The sequence below is a fragment of the Tribolium madens genome, unplaced genomic scaffold (assembly GCF_015345945.1).
Source record: "Tribolium madens isolate multiple individuals breed KSU strain unplaced genomic scaffold, Tmad_KSU_1.1 Scaffold_96;HRSCAF=242;Tcas5.2_LG5, whole genome shotgun sequence".
Lineage (NCBI taxonomy): Eukaryota > Metazoa > Arthropoda > Insecta > Coleoptera > Tenebrionidae > Tribolium > Tribolium madens.
Window position 1 is genome coordinate 9,832,983 of NW_025401068.1, and position 14,935 is coordinate 9,847,917.

Consider the following 14,935-nt stretch of genomic DNA (forward strand, 5'->3'; position numbering starts at 1 on the left):
GCTGCTAAACCGAAAAAATACACTACATTTGGCGATAACATAGAAAATGCGTAAGTACTCTCAGCAATAATGGTTATGAAATTTTCTAATCTCCTTATCAGAAATCCAATGTGCGAAAGTATACTACGCATCAAGTTTATCTGAATTAATTTTCCTTATTATGTAATAACAGCAAATATGTTTTAAGAATGATAATAATTTCTTATGTTTATTTTTCATCTTACGTGTGCGAGAACGATAATAAATTAATAATTTGATCGTCTTACGAAAACATCCATTTTGTAGCAATTTGCTTCATCAACAATTCAAGTGGTTCATTTGTGGTCACAATTGTTGTTTTAATAATATGGAATCTCTTCCTAGAAATTTGGTCGTTACTCATTATGACTAATTACCTACGAGTTTTGTCATTGTATCTGCAATATTGCAAAATGAAAGCTTTTCTTCTATGATGTTCGATGACAAATAAATATGTATAATAGGAATAACACACTCAGCGTAGAGATACGATGATCATGAACTTGATTTAATCATGAAATCATTTTTGTGGCTGATTTAATCAGCCCAAATTTCAGATACTATTAAAAATTGATAAAGAAGTACAAATAAAACATGAAAGACTTAAGTTTGTTAATGAAGTAAAAATGTAACTTTGATCTTATTTATATTTACTATTCTCAAGCTCAAAATAGGTATAAGAAATTTTTCTTATTGAACTTCTAGCTCCCTTTTTAAACATTTTTCCATTTTCGTTTAGATTTTTAAATGGCACATCAAATTTTTTGTTTCTTTTCTAATGTCAAAAAATGTATATATATACAGGGTGAATAGAAAGTATGGAACTAAGCGGTTTTATTTTTAATCATTTGCCTCCAGAAAATAATAATTAATATAAATTAAAGTAATACAAAAAATGTGATCGTATTTTCATAACGAAATTTTGTTTTGTTTTTGAGTTATACCATTTTTTTTGTCAAAATTGCAATTTATGTGAAACAATTTTTTTGAAAAAATTAAATATAAAGCAGATAGTTGTAATCCTTAGAGTATAGCTATTATGAGAAAAATGATTTTATAGTGGGTTGCCACTAAAAAAAATATTTTTTTTGTAGAACTCAAAAACAAAAGAAGATTTTGAAAACTTTTATTTTTGTTAAATCATGACATTTTTATAATACTTTATCACTCATCAATTAATTTTTTCAAAACATAAATAGTTTAAGCAAAAAACGTTTGGTTCCATACTTTTTATTCACCATATACAGGCTGTTCCGTCTAAACCCCACTTATATGTATTGGGAGTTGGAATAATTGTATTTATTTGAAAATTGGTACATAGCCATAAACCATTAAGTCCTCCTAAACGAAAATATTTTCAAGATGGCGGCACTTCCGGTTATACCGGAAGTCGGTCTCAACTTTCTTATTTTAAGTGGAAAGGTATATTTTTTACTGCGTTTTTGGATTAATCGTGTTATTTTAAGGGAGTTTTCATCAGCTTTCCCTATACCTAAATTTAGCCGTTTTTGAAATATTTGGAGTTTTTCAAAAATTTTTGGATTTGCACCTTCCACTTTAAAAACCGGTAACTCTGCCATTTTTTAAGATTTTAAATTCGTTTTTTTGGCGTTTGAAAGAGAAAGCTTAGATTCTTTTTCTGGTGTTTTCAAATTTTGAAAAAAAAGTAACATATTCCAAAATTTTAAGGTTATTTTTGTAATAATTCAAATACTCATAACTCAATTTTTTCAAATGAAATACCCCAATTTTTATTTTACTAAATAGAAGAGAATTTACTTGTGCATTGATCTGTATTAACATTCCCTATACCTAAATTTAATAATTTACAAGTTATGGACTTTTTTTAATACTACAGAAAATTTATTACTAGCCATACCCGTTTTCACATAGTTTGCTATGGAAATCAAAAATGTCAAAATTGTTTCTCAGTAAACGTCGACAGTGACTTATTATTTGCCAAATAGTGCCAAAATATGGAGAATCAATGTTATGCAAACTTAATTATTATTGATAGGTTCTACCATGCAATCATTATTTAAAGCTAACAAGTGAGAAAAATTTATTTTTGTTTAATGAACGATATCATAATTTTGTTACACTCTCCATAAATACAAAATAAATAAATTAAATCTAAGTTTGAGTCGCTTTGACTCTCCACATTTTGGCACTATTTGTCAAATAATAAGTCACTGTCGACATTTATTCAGAAACAATTTTGACATTTTTTATTTCCATAGCAAACTATACGAAAACGAATGTGGCTAATAACAGATTTTCGGCAGTCTCAACAAAAAGTCACCATAACTTAAAAATTATTAAATTTAGGTATAGGGAATGTTAATTCAGATCGATGCAGAATTAAATTCTCCTCCATTTAGTAAAATAAAAATTGAAGTATTTTATTTAAAAAAATTGAGTTATGGGTATTTGAATTATTACAAAAGTAACCTTAAAATTTTATGGTTTGTTAATTTTTTTATCAAAATTTGAAAACACCGGGAGAAAGATCTAAACTTTCTCTTTCAAACGCCAAAAAAACGAATTCAAAATTTTAAAAAACAGCAGAGTTATCGATTTTTAAAGTGGAAGGTGCAGATCCAAAAATTTTTGAAAAACTCCAAATATGTCAAAAATGGCTAAATTTAGGTATAGGAAAAGCTAATGAAAACTCCCTTAAAATAACCCGGTTAATCCAAAAACGCAGTAAAAAATATACCTTTCCATCTAAAATAAGAAAGTTAAGACCGACTTCCGGTATAAGAGGAAGTGCCGCCATCTTGAAAATATTTTCATTTGGGAGGACTTAATGGTTTATGGCTATGTACCAATTTTCAAATAAATAGGATTATTCCAACTCCCAATACTTCTAAAGTGGGATTTAGACGGAACACCCTGTATATTCGTATTCAGATAAAAAAAAACATCCAATAAAAAATGTGTATTCAGTTCGTAAAATACTTCTATTTGGAGATGTGTTTTGAAATTTTGTTAAGATAGCCATTACATACCTACGGTATTTGAAATTATGTTTAATTTAATATGAAGAATGCCTAGATGTTTAATTATGTTATGTAGTATACAGGTGGTTTAGAGCTCACGTCCCAGAGAAAAATGCCAAGTGAGCTAAGATATGGAAAAAATGTTAAAAAAACTTTATGAGAATTCCGAAATTATGTGGGTTTAAATTTTGCACGTTGACCCTATTTATTTCTGTTGAAAAAATAATTTAACATGTTTTTTTGCTGCAGGCTCTTAGACGAGGAAACAAAGAAACTAGATCCCGAATTGTAACTATTGCAACTATTTTTTCCATATTTCTGGTATCTTATCTTATTTGGTAATTTTCTCTGGAACGCAAGTTTTGAAACAACAGGTATGTATATGTATACTGTTAATAAAATCCGATTAAAAGTGAAATAAAAGATACAGCGACAAAAATTTTTCGTCAATCACCCCCTGGCTTATTAACCAAAATAAAAAAAAATACAACAAAATAAATAAATCAAATTCAAATAAATGAAATGTGATTCCTAATTAAAACAAAAATAACCTTCGAAATGTAAGAATCATACACCTTGCAATATTATGTTTTATAATATTTTTACGCATTTATTTGTTTACATGCAGGTGTTTGCTGACTGTGTTGTCGCATTTTTTGCGATTTAGCTTATACTGTTATGGCATTTATGGTAAATATTACGAATGGTGAGGCAAAAATAATATTTCCTAAAGAAAAATTATTTGACTTACAGGGTGATTCACCCTGATGAGTCACAGTTGTGACTACTTTTCTTCTTTTGAACATCTTATGACAATTAACTATTCACAATACTTTTGCTTAAATATTGGTAACATTGTGATAAACCTATACGAAAAAAATGACATGAAATGTTTGGCATTCTTCCGGCAGTCCTGGGTTCAGGAGATCGGGGATCGGGTTTCCAGTTTATTATGCTAATGAAATAAATGATGACATTTTTTTAAATATAGTATATACCACAGACAACATTGCACACTCTTCATAAAACATCAAACTACATCTGCGAATCTTAAATAAACTAACATTAGGAGTCAGTCGACTTATAAGTGCATATTAACGAGTGCTAAGTTCAATGTTTATTTGATTTTATAATCATCTTTAAGTACGTATGAGTAGCTACGTTTTATTATGCTCATTAAACTTACGTCTGCGTATGTGCTTTTTATGAAGTACAAATTAATTAAAATGTGATAGTATGTATAATTTTGATTACAAATATTTGCTCAGTCAGCAATAATTTTCCGAAATTGAATAATCCGCCTTAATCTGAAATACATAAATTTATGGTCAAAAAGCTGACCTGTTAATCGGTAAATTTTTTTCACTTAACTTACCAAATTTTTGATGTAAAATGTTGATAACCCCAAATTGTAAACAAAAATAACAGTTATTTTTTATACTATATCGAGTATTTTTATAATGTAATTAAAGCAAGCGAATTTATCGTAGTTTACTTATCACAAAATGTTTAAATTTGGCTAATGCAATCGATATCACTTAGACACAGTGTAATGTAAAACGTGATGCTTTTATTACACAATTATTGTAGATCATAATTTTTTTAAATCACGTGCTTTGTAGGTAGCAATTTAAGATAGAGTATTCTATTCTATTCTATTCAATTCTATTCTGTCTATAACATATGTTATTAAATAATTGAAGTGTCGACCACTTTCAAAAGGGTGCTTCGTACTAATTATTTTCTTTAAAGTTGGTTATTTATTTTTTACTTTCTAAAAACCATATTAATTCGTGTTAAAGATAACCAAACACAACTTCCTAGTTGATTATTTTGTATACACTTATTCGTTCCAATTTTTGATGTTAGTTAATTATTTCCAGCAGTATTAGTATTAAATCGAGTTGGATGTTGGCTTCTTGCATTGCCTGTCTAGGTTGTAACAAATTAGAAGAAGAAGGTTAAAAGGTTTCCAAATGCAAATTCATTTAAATTGTCTACTGTATAACACTAGTTTCTAAACGCTCAAAATACGAGGTAGGTACATACATATAGGGTGTCCATTTATTACTAAGTGATAAACTATTTTACCATTGTAAAAAAGTTTATACTAAGCTCTGTAAAAATCTTAGGCAAATTTAAGAAACTCGTACATTTAAAAGCTATTTCAATTATTGTGACGTCACACATGGAACTGATTTAATCGGTTCATTACTTCAAATATTTCAGCTCTTGCATATTGGAAAGAAATAAAGCATTTTAAATTTACACAACGTTGTACACAATATCGAAATCCATAATTATTGCTCAGCGAAACCCAAAAATTGTTGCAAAATCACATTGATTTAATCCTTGTGACATAAAAAGAAATTTATTCGGGAGAAATCTTCACACCGCTTCTTTTTTAATCTAGTTAATTGCTATTGATAAAGTAGGATGACACACACACAACGTTGTTGCTTGTCGTAGGTCAACCATTTCTAAACGGTGAATGAACCCGGAGAAAGTCCTGCGTTAAATTTTAGAAGTTCATTCTCCGCTGTTGACTCCTTTCTATATTATGATAAGTTGCTTGAGAATGTTTTCTATTTGTCGGATTGAGAGAGCATTAGAAATTATTTGCAGTGATGTAAACAAATTAATTGTTTAATAAAAATGCACCTTGCGAAATCACCTTTCGCCTCAAAAATATTACGACAAAGTAATGAATCTTATTGTTGTCGCGGTTTCGGAAAATACAAACACCATATCCAGATTTAAACATCATGATGTAATATTGTTTATTATTTATACCTACATATGAGGCAAAGGTGAGAAACATAAGTTTCTCGAAAATAGTTCATTCTTTGCAGATTACAAAAAACAGGAAGTGGCAAACGGAAGCTTCTAGATATCTTCAAGTATGTAGCTTCAGGTACAGGAATTCTTGCATCTGTTACCTACACAATTTAGGTTATGGAAAAAGCAAAATTATTGGCACTATTAAGTATTGACAGATTGCTTTTACGCCATTATAATTGATTAGTTGAATTATATAATAATTCATTAACTTCCACCTCATTCCACTCCAAAGTAACAGGTAAATGAACGACTGCAACAAATATTTAATTCCGTGTTTCTGTGAAAAAAAGAACAGAAAATTTGTTGCTCTGTGATAATTCAAGAGGACTATGACCTGCACAAATGATTATAGAAATGACAAAGAACTTTAGATGAACAAAGAAAAGACGTTGTTTTGTTCTGGATGTCATTAAGTGAAACTTCAACAATTTGTTTGAAAAATACGATTATAAATTTCACTCTTATTACACGAAAAATTTTTTCACGACATAGAAAAGTCATTAATCTACTTTCTATATGACAGGCCCTCAGCAGTCACTATCAAATTATCAATAATTTTCCCACCCTATGGGAATAAATAATAATATACTTATCATCTTTTTGTACCTACCCGATACCAACTTTTTTACATGTCTAAAACTTATTGTTTAAAATTACTGCAAAATTAGAATATACATGTTAAATAGCCAATTACACAAACTTTAAGTAAAAACAACTCAACCAGAAAAACATATTTCTGAAATTTGTAGCTTCATCGCTTTTTGTTTTTACTCATTTGTATAACAGGAATTAACACCCTGTATAATAAGTAAGGTTGTTTCTCACGTATCCTTATTTTGTATAGTTTTATACGAATTTTAGCTTTTTTGATATTATATATGTAGTACATTTTATTAATACTATGTATTCACTTCAAAATACATTCAGGACCAGTTTTATCCGACTATGCTATAACGATAAATAATAAAATGAATGAAGAGTTGACTATCAGGGACTGTGCGTAAACAAAACATTAATTATTTGATTTAATAACATTCCATTTATGAATCATAATTACATGTATATGCGTATAGATAAAATAAACAAAGCTTATAATGTATCAGGATATTGAAGTTTATTGACAACATTTTAATACCGAAATAAAACCATAGGCTACAAATTTATATAATTAGTTTCAAACTAGTTTCTTCCTTCGAAGAAAGGTTCCTCAGTTAGAAATCGGTTAGTATTTTTTTTTATTTAAAAAAATAAATAACCAAGACATGAATTTAAAAAAATATTTCAAAGTGTAACAACAAAAGCTTTCATTTATTTGCAATACGTTCTTTCTTATCACGTGAATGGATATGGAGAACCATCAAGCGGTTCTCATCATATTTCAAAACAACAAACAAGTTTTTCTAATAATCATCAACCACAACCCTGACCACAATAACATCAAAATATATTTTTCCAAAATTTTGTAATCAATGTGTTTTTGATTAGAAATACCAAAGATATCCGCTTTTCTAAGGTAAATAATTTTTAATCGAAACGTTTCCGGTTCAAACATCATATTAAAGCGCTAATTTTAAATTCTAATCAAACATTACTTGAGAAACAACAACGCTTTTAGAGATGTGAAAGGATGTAATTTGTCAACACGTTTTTTTGTTGCGGAAATGTGAATTTAAATTTTGTTTTACAACATACTTGTGTTGGTTTGAATTTTAGAATTTTTACACCAGCTCACAAAACAAGTTTGTATTTGCAGGTCAAAACTGACCTGACTTGTTCTGTAGAAAAAAAAATGGTTTAAAAAGAATTTAATAAAAAATATTAAATAATTGTTATTTATGTATCAAGAAAATAAATATTTTAATCCCGAGAATGTAGGTAATGTCAGAGGCGACCTAAGGGCGCCGACTAAATCATAAGAAAATGTCAAATAATTTGTCAAAAGTTCCAGTTCATTCAGTTGGAATTTTAGGACTAAAAATTGTACCAAAAAAAAAAAAAAAAGCCTCACTTTATTCCCTGTAGGTAGGAAAGGTTTTTTACAATAAAAAAATATATTGAAATAAATAATTGCTAGAATTTGCCAATATCTGCTTTACAAATTTAAGATCTTAATCGATAAAACTTGACGCGATCTTAATTTCTATGATAAGGTTTCACAATAGATGCAGATTAAAGTAAAGCAATTTTAAAATAAAATCATATAAAATTCCTATATTTTCAAGGTTATTGAGTGATTTTTATCTGAAAAAATGTTACTAGTATCAAAGTTTACAACATCTTATGACTAATTAATCATTTGAAAATTTCATGATTCTAGAAGTGATATTACCATAAAGGAATAATTTTTAAACAAAAAAGCGGTCTGTGTACCTACTCGTATTTTGCTTTTTTCTTTAAACATGTAAAACATGAATCGATTTTTTTAAATTTATTTCTACATACTCGTATCTTATTAGTGTTATTATTCATAAAAAACACATTGTAAAATTATTTGTTTATTAAAAATGAGTAAAAAATAGTAACTTTAATATTTTGTTGGAAAGATACAAAATACAAAATTAAATTATTAGTTTTCTTCAAATGATTGCGCTATCTGCTTTACAAAATATGTTGTAACATTTGCTCAAATTGCCAAATCTATAATAAGTCACACATTATTTTAAAAAAAGATTAATTAATTTATATTCTGATAGTCTAACGAAACAAAAGTTTAATCATAAATTAATTCAGACGACGTGATAGGTACATCCGTGAAAGTCCAAAGTTTAAAAATGTTGGAAAAATTTTCACAAATTGTTACTTTTTAAATATTGTTTCAAAAATTAATGAACATACCTTTTTAAAATATTTGTCACATTTGTTTAGAAAAAAATCCAAATTTAATAATATAATTTAATAAAAATACAATGTAACCAACTGTATAATAACCTCGTTGTTGATGCACCTATCTTTCTGAAGTAAAAAATGTTGTTACAAGATGTTTCAAAAAAGTCTAACTAATTGTGTTCAAATTTGTACATATTTGAGCACTTGGTTTTGCGAAATCGATATTAAATCTTAGAAACAATAAAATTTATTCGATTTTATTCATTTTTCCCTTTTCTTTTTCGTGGCAAGAAAAAAAAACGTTATAAGAATGGTTGGTCTTTTTTGTAAATTACTAATCACATTGGCAACTTACGTAAGCATCGATCCCACATAATCATGCATCACATCTGTGATAATGATTCGAAAAAATCGTTAATGGCAAAAACATTGCGTCCATTTACACTTAGTGTTTAACGATTTGATCTCGGCGTTATTTTGGATCCGCAACAATGTCTTTATCAGTCAACATTTCTAAGTCTTTCGATACACTTCCAAGTTCGAAGTACACAGTCATTAATCCAAAGATAGATCACCACAATCAGAAAATAACGTCATCCCCTTGTCTATTTGTGGGCATTCCACAGGACGCATTAAATACTTGGACTTGAAGTGTGAGTCATCAGGCGGGGTGACCAACCAGTCCTTATTTATCGGACCATTTTTGTCCTGTTTGTAAAGGAAAATAACTTGTTTTTATCGCAACACTAATTTGGCTAAGTTTATTGTGCTCTTAAGATAATATGACTCGAAACATTTACAAGATGAGACTCATTAGTACATTTTTGTATTATTTTTCAGTCGATGTTTTTTTCACGGAATACATTACAGACTTGCTTGAGTAATATGCTTTATTTGTCTCACCTCCCACATTACACAAATGCGATAATGGGCTATTTTGGGATTGATTTGTTTAATTATTTCAAAAACATATTTCAAAATTTATTACTAAAATGACCCTGTCTCAAGATTATTATATAGACATTATTTCCAAGATTAAAAATTTACTTGAAGCCTTAATTAAATGGATCAAGGCACTAAACTGAATATTTTTTAATCAACTTGGACTTTGAGAATTCAGAAAGCAATATTTTACTTTGATGCGTCTTCCAGATCTTCAGGTGGTGGGTGTTTCTATGAATTAAACATGTTGTTTTTGTTTCAAAAGTCACTTCAGTAGGTTGTAACTTCCGTCTCAACTGCTTATCTCGCCTGTCAGAATCGATATTTGTCACTTTGAATCAAAAACAGATTTATTTTTCTGTTGTTTATAAAAAATAGACTATTAGTGTGACCGCAATAATTAAGAAAAACTCACGCCTCACGGTGACTAATATTATTCTGATATTAAAAATTTGTATGTTGCGTTAGGTCAAGTAAAACAACTGGGTTAGGCTGGGTTGACTTCATCAATAACAAGGTCTCCCCTCTATTAATCAGGTCGGGGACAATATACGAAGAAGAGAAATAACACATTAATAATTATATCACTGAAGCCGTGATTAAAATCAAAGAGTTGGCAAATAGCGCCCACCGTAATTTATGCTGGGAGAGACAGAATGGCAACAATAAAACAGTTAGACTAATGTCGGTAACGATGCTAATAAGTTGTTACTACCTGTTAGTAGGTAAGTGCACACAATTTTATTACAGTGCTTTAATGTATGTGCAAATTTCAAAGTCCACATTTTCATTCTAACTGGAATTACACATTTTTATTGTCATATTTATTAAACTGGGTGATGATAACAGTGGCGTAGAAAATTCTTTTTTGGAAAAAATTTGTTTAGGAAGAAGTAATGACTGCAATGAGGTTTGGCACAAAAAGGGAGATATGGATTCAAACTGCTGTAGAAAAGCAAATTTTTGAAAAATTTTGTCATAAATCGGAAGAATTGAAAATTTTAAAATGAAACCAAATGCATTCCCAGAGGTCAAAGAGAAACATAAAAGTGCAAAAACGTTGTAGAAAAGCGTGGTGGTCCCGCTTTCCTACAGGTAGGGTTTGCACCCCGCAAAAGTCAGCAATTGTTCACTAATTCAAATTCAAATACTAATTTACCTAAATAAGCGCGAACTTTAAAACGTAAACATGTTCTAATAAGTAGGTATAAGAAAGAAAGAACGAAGAAGAGGGCAAAGCATAATAAGAAAGAGAAAGATCATAAGAACAAAAACGTTAAAAGATGGCGGGCGCTATCTTAAACGTTTAAAGAGTTAAAAAAAATAAACAAAAGGTAAGTTTTGTAATAAAAAATTTCACATTTTTATTTTGAGAGCATTCTTAATTGCAATCAAATTTTAATTCACGATTAATTTGATGACAAGTTAATTCGGATTTGTTAGGTCCTGTCACTTTTAAACAAAAGTGAATTTTCGGTAAAAGTTCATGTTTCGAAGTATCAAGATGCTACCCATAGCCAATCACATGCTAGCATCCTGACTTCATATCAGAGGAAGCGGAGGATTGTAAAAGGTGCAAAAAATGGTGAACGTGGAATTGTATAATATTCGAACAAAGACCTTTTACAATAAAACTGTTACGAAATGGGTTTTTGTGGATCTTGTCGTTTTTGAGGGAATTAATACGGTAACGAACAAATTAGTCTTAGCCTTGTTCCCGAACGCATTGCATTAATTGAATTGTAATAATTGTCCAAATAAATTACTTATTTCGTGGTTCAGTGCGAAATGAGTGCTGTAGACATTAAGTAGTGCACTATTTTTAAAATTTCAAGTTATTAGTGAGTGCCAATGGGGCAAATGAGGAAGCAATCGTGCTACAAGGATCCGGATTAAAGGGTTAGTCAACAATACCTTTTAATTTTTTAGAAAAATCACATTTAAATTTTATTTAATATTTTCAACTGATTTAATAACATATTAAATTGATTTTGTGTTTTTTTATTTCCAGTAGGTCCGTTTAAGAAGCATATGCAAATTTCTACAAAGGGTAGCAGAAGAAGATGTCATATAAAGGTCAGTAGATTTTGAATTTTACTTTTTTGTTTATCGCCAAGGGAAGTGGGTGAATTTGTGGTTTTTGAGTACAACAGTAAGTTATTTAGTGAATTATGAATAGAAAGTAGTTGTGTTTTAGATAAAATTATTATTTCTCAAATACTTTTTCAAAAATAGAAGACAAGGCTACTACCAAACAATTTAAAAATAATTAATTTCAAATTTAATTATTGAGATTCTAAAAGCAGGTCTTAAAAACTCGTGATATTGTTAGGAAATGTCTCAACATTAAAGAAATTCATTTTAATAACATCTAAAATAATAACTTAATTAATAATAATTCATAAATTGCGAGGCGAAAGATCTGCTGGTATAGTGACGCTAGATTGGGGAATTTAGAAGATTTTTCTTACATTAATCTCATTTCAAAATTCATCAACATTATTACTTGATAGCTATTACTGAGAACGCATTCTACATTTTAAAATTGGGTTTGTTGTGAAAGCGAGAATGTAGAATCGCGAGAATACACGTACTAGAGAATTCTTCCAGTATTACCAGTTCTTTGGTTATTTCCAGCAAAATACCCCAAGAACCGTATGACACTATGATCTTTTGTCGTAAGATCTCTGCTGGTAACTAAACCACAGATTCTAAACTACTAAAGGTTGGTAATATTATAGAAATTCTCGTGCGCCTACATTCTCGCAAGCGGCAAGCCTATTTTCTCCCATGCGCAATGAGCATTAATAGATCTCAGGAAGTTCCACCAGCTGTTTTATTATTAATGTGAGGAAATTCGTAACCATTGTAGATATATAAAACTTTTTCCATCACAATGGAAAATTCAAATTTGTCATTCAAAGGAGGGAATCCCGGAGCTGTGCAGTATGGTAACTTTATAAACTATTACCAATTTCATCCCCCTGAAAATCGTTTAAAACTGTTACCAACCGACCTATGGCCAGAAAACAAACCGTTCCATGCTTTAGATTTGGGGAGCAATGCTGGGGTGCGTCAAAAATCAAATTTTAATTTCTAGCGTAAAACGTGAATTTTTAGGACCTCACCATTGAACTCTATAATTTTCTTAAGTGGAAGGTACAAAATTGCCAGATTCTGGGTGTCGATATTGACCCAACTTTAGTAGAAAGAGCTAATGAAAAAAATCAAAACAAGGAGAATATACAGTTTCATTGTTTAGACTTTATGAATGATAAAGGTCCAATTAAAGATTTTTTAAAAAAACGAAAATTAGAAAAATTTGATGCTGTTTTTTGTTTTTCTATAACAATGTGGATACACTTAAATTATGGCGACGACGGTTTAAAACGTTTTTTAAATGAAATTTGTAGTTTAGGAGACTTTGTGATAATTGAACCTCAACCGTGGAAATGTTATAAAAGTGCTGTTAAACGCTTCAAACTTTGTAATGCAGTTTTCCCTCTCTTTAAAAAATTACAAATAACTCAGGAAGTGGAAAATGAAATTGAACAACACGTCCTCACGAATTGTAAAGCTATAAAATTGTATGAGAGTGAACGTAGTGAGTGGGGTAGGAAGTTACTAATTTTCAAATGTCCTCTAATTACTTAATCGAATTAAATAGTATTTAAAAAAATACATACAAGTTTTTTTCTCAATATCAACAAAACAAAAATAAAGTGTTTATATCTATGAAATTAATTGTGCTGAAGTACTTTATAGGTTTTTACTTTTTAATATAGTAGCACGCAATAGTGAGCAAACATTGTTTATTTAAAAGGTCACAATCAATGTTTAGACATTTATTTCAGAATTACAGTGCATCTAAATAATGAAAACTCCAAAAATTATGGATGTTACGCCGACAGTATATTTTAGTTTAACTCCTATTTGCCCTATTTCCCCATCCTCTTCTGTGTTCATCTTTATATTCATCCATTCGTCTCATCCTTTGAATATATTCTGGATCGTCATTTTCAAGGTTTTTTTCTTTTTCTTCTGCTTCCTTTTCTTCACTGTTTAAATCCAATCCAGCTAAAGCAGATTGTTGCAAACTCAAGGGACCAGTAGGTTGTTTAGAAGGATCAGGAAAAATTCCATCCTTTATCCTTTTATCATAAAATTCTTGTACAGTCATTGTCGGCAAGGAAGGATATCCAGCACCAAATACTGCTTTCTGAACTGCATCCTTTGTAATAATTATGGGCTTAAGTGGGGTAATTGGTCTCCTTGGTTCTGGCTTCTTTTCATCCTTTTTTACAGTGGCCATGTATTCTAGTAATGGCTTCTCCATTTCTATGCTATTTAGTTCATCCACTGCTTCATGAATAAATGACTTTATCATAGTTAGGAAATAATCTCTTTTAATTTCTTCATCAGCATGCTCATTCTCCATATTCGTTTTTAAATTAGCTAATTTTGATTTCAATTCTTTTTGTTCCTTGTACCTCTGTATTTTGCTTGCCCTGGTATTTACTGATACTGCGATTTTATCGAATTCATTCTGTGGTTCCTTTTGTTCTTTCTTTTCATTAAAGACATAATTACTTAAACCATAATCATTGCACCTACTCATAAAATCTTTATAATAAATTTCGGCAACGTCTATGATTTCTTTACGTTCACCATTGGTTAATTTTAAACTTAGAGAACCTAATAGTGCTGGAAGAAGTAAATACTGTAGATCATTTGTTGCTACTTCTTCAATTCCTTCATTGGTGCTAAAGATTCCGGCATATGATACCAAATGAGTGGCTTGTTCAAAAAGGCTCATTGCTTTTTTTACATTGCTCTAGAATTAAAAAAAATCAACATTTAACAAGACTCTAGTGAATGCAATTACCTGTACTGTAGAACTATTTGTATGTTCACTGCTGTTACAAATTGAGTTGTATAAATCTAAACCCTGGTTAAATACAGTTAGAAGGTTTGTTTCTTCAGGTTCATTAGAATTTGCCATTTTTTATAATTTATAATTTGCATTTAATAAAAACAACTGTCACAAATGTCAAAATTCAGTGTAGCCAACAAAAAATTTAATGGCAAATTTCTTTTGAATTGCGTCTTATTTTAATCTACAACAATGCCAGTTTTTTGTTAAAATGAGTGATTTTAATAAGAAATAAATTGCTTTCGAATTAATTAGAATTTTACGATTGTCTTATTATGTTCCAACATGTAATGTGAATTTTACTAATAGAAAAAATCAAGAGTTTAAAAATTTGATGTAAGATGTAATCATTTTGAGTAAAAAATGCTACCTT

General features: G+C 29.4%; 2 protein-coding genes across 2 annotated transcripts; one reads left to right on the forward strand and one right to left on the reverse strand.

The window, feature by feature from the left end:
- The first annotated feature begins 12,251 nt into the window (after positions 1 to 12,251).
- On the forward strand, positions 12,252 to 13,448 carry LOC123012751 (probable RNA methyltransferase CG11342). The gene is made up of 2 exons (XM_044410858.1): positions 12,252 to 12,699; positions 12,750 to 13,448. Exons 1-2 carry the CDS (start codon positions 12,526 to 12,528, stop codon positions 13,281 to 13,283), a joined length of 708 nt encoding a protein of 235 aa, XP_044266793.1. The 5' UTR covers positions 12,252 to 12,525; the 3' UTR covers positions 13,284 to 13,448.
- On the reverse strand, positions 13,425 to 14,684 carry LOC123012749 (immunoglobulin-binding protein 1). The gene is made up of 2 exons (XM_044410857.1): positions 14,515 to 14,684; positions 13,425 to 14,463 (listed from the first exon to the last, which is right to left on the reverse strand). The coding sequence occupies exons 1-2, from the start codon at positions 14,629 to 14,631 to the stop codon at positions 13,552 to 13,554; spliced, it is 1,029 nt and encodes a 342-aa protein (XP_044266792.1). The 5' UTR covers positions 14,632 to 14,684; the 3' UTR covers positions 13,425 to 13,551.
- Positions 14,685 to 14,935: the final 251 nt, after the last annotated feature.

What these genes read in the sequence shown, in the direction of transcription:
- LOC123012751 (XM_044410858.1), top strand. Translation starts at nt 12,526, where the DNA reads ATGGAAAATTCAAATTTGTCATTCAAAGGAGGGAATCCCGGAGCTGTG. An exon ending in ATTTGGGGAGCAATGCTGGG is followed by an intron (nt 12,700 to 12,749) that starts GTGCGTCAAAAA and finishes GTGAATTTTTAG; the next exon opens with GACCTCACCATTGAACTCTA.
- LOC123012749 (XM_044410857.1), bottom strand. Translation starts at nt 14,631, where the DNA reads ATGGCAAATTCTAATGAACCTGAAGAAACAAACCTTCTAACTGTATTT. An exon ending in CAAATAGTTCTACAGTACAG is followed by an intron (nt 14,464 to 14,514) that starts GTAATTGCATTC and finishes TTTTAATTCTAG; the next exon opens with AGCAATGTAAAAAAAGCAAT.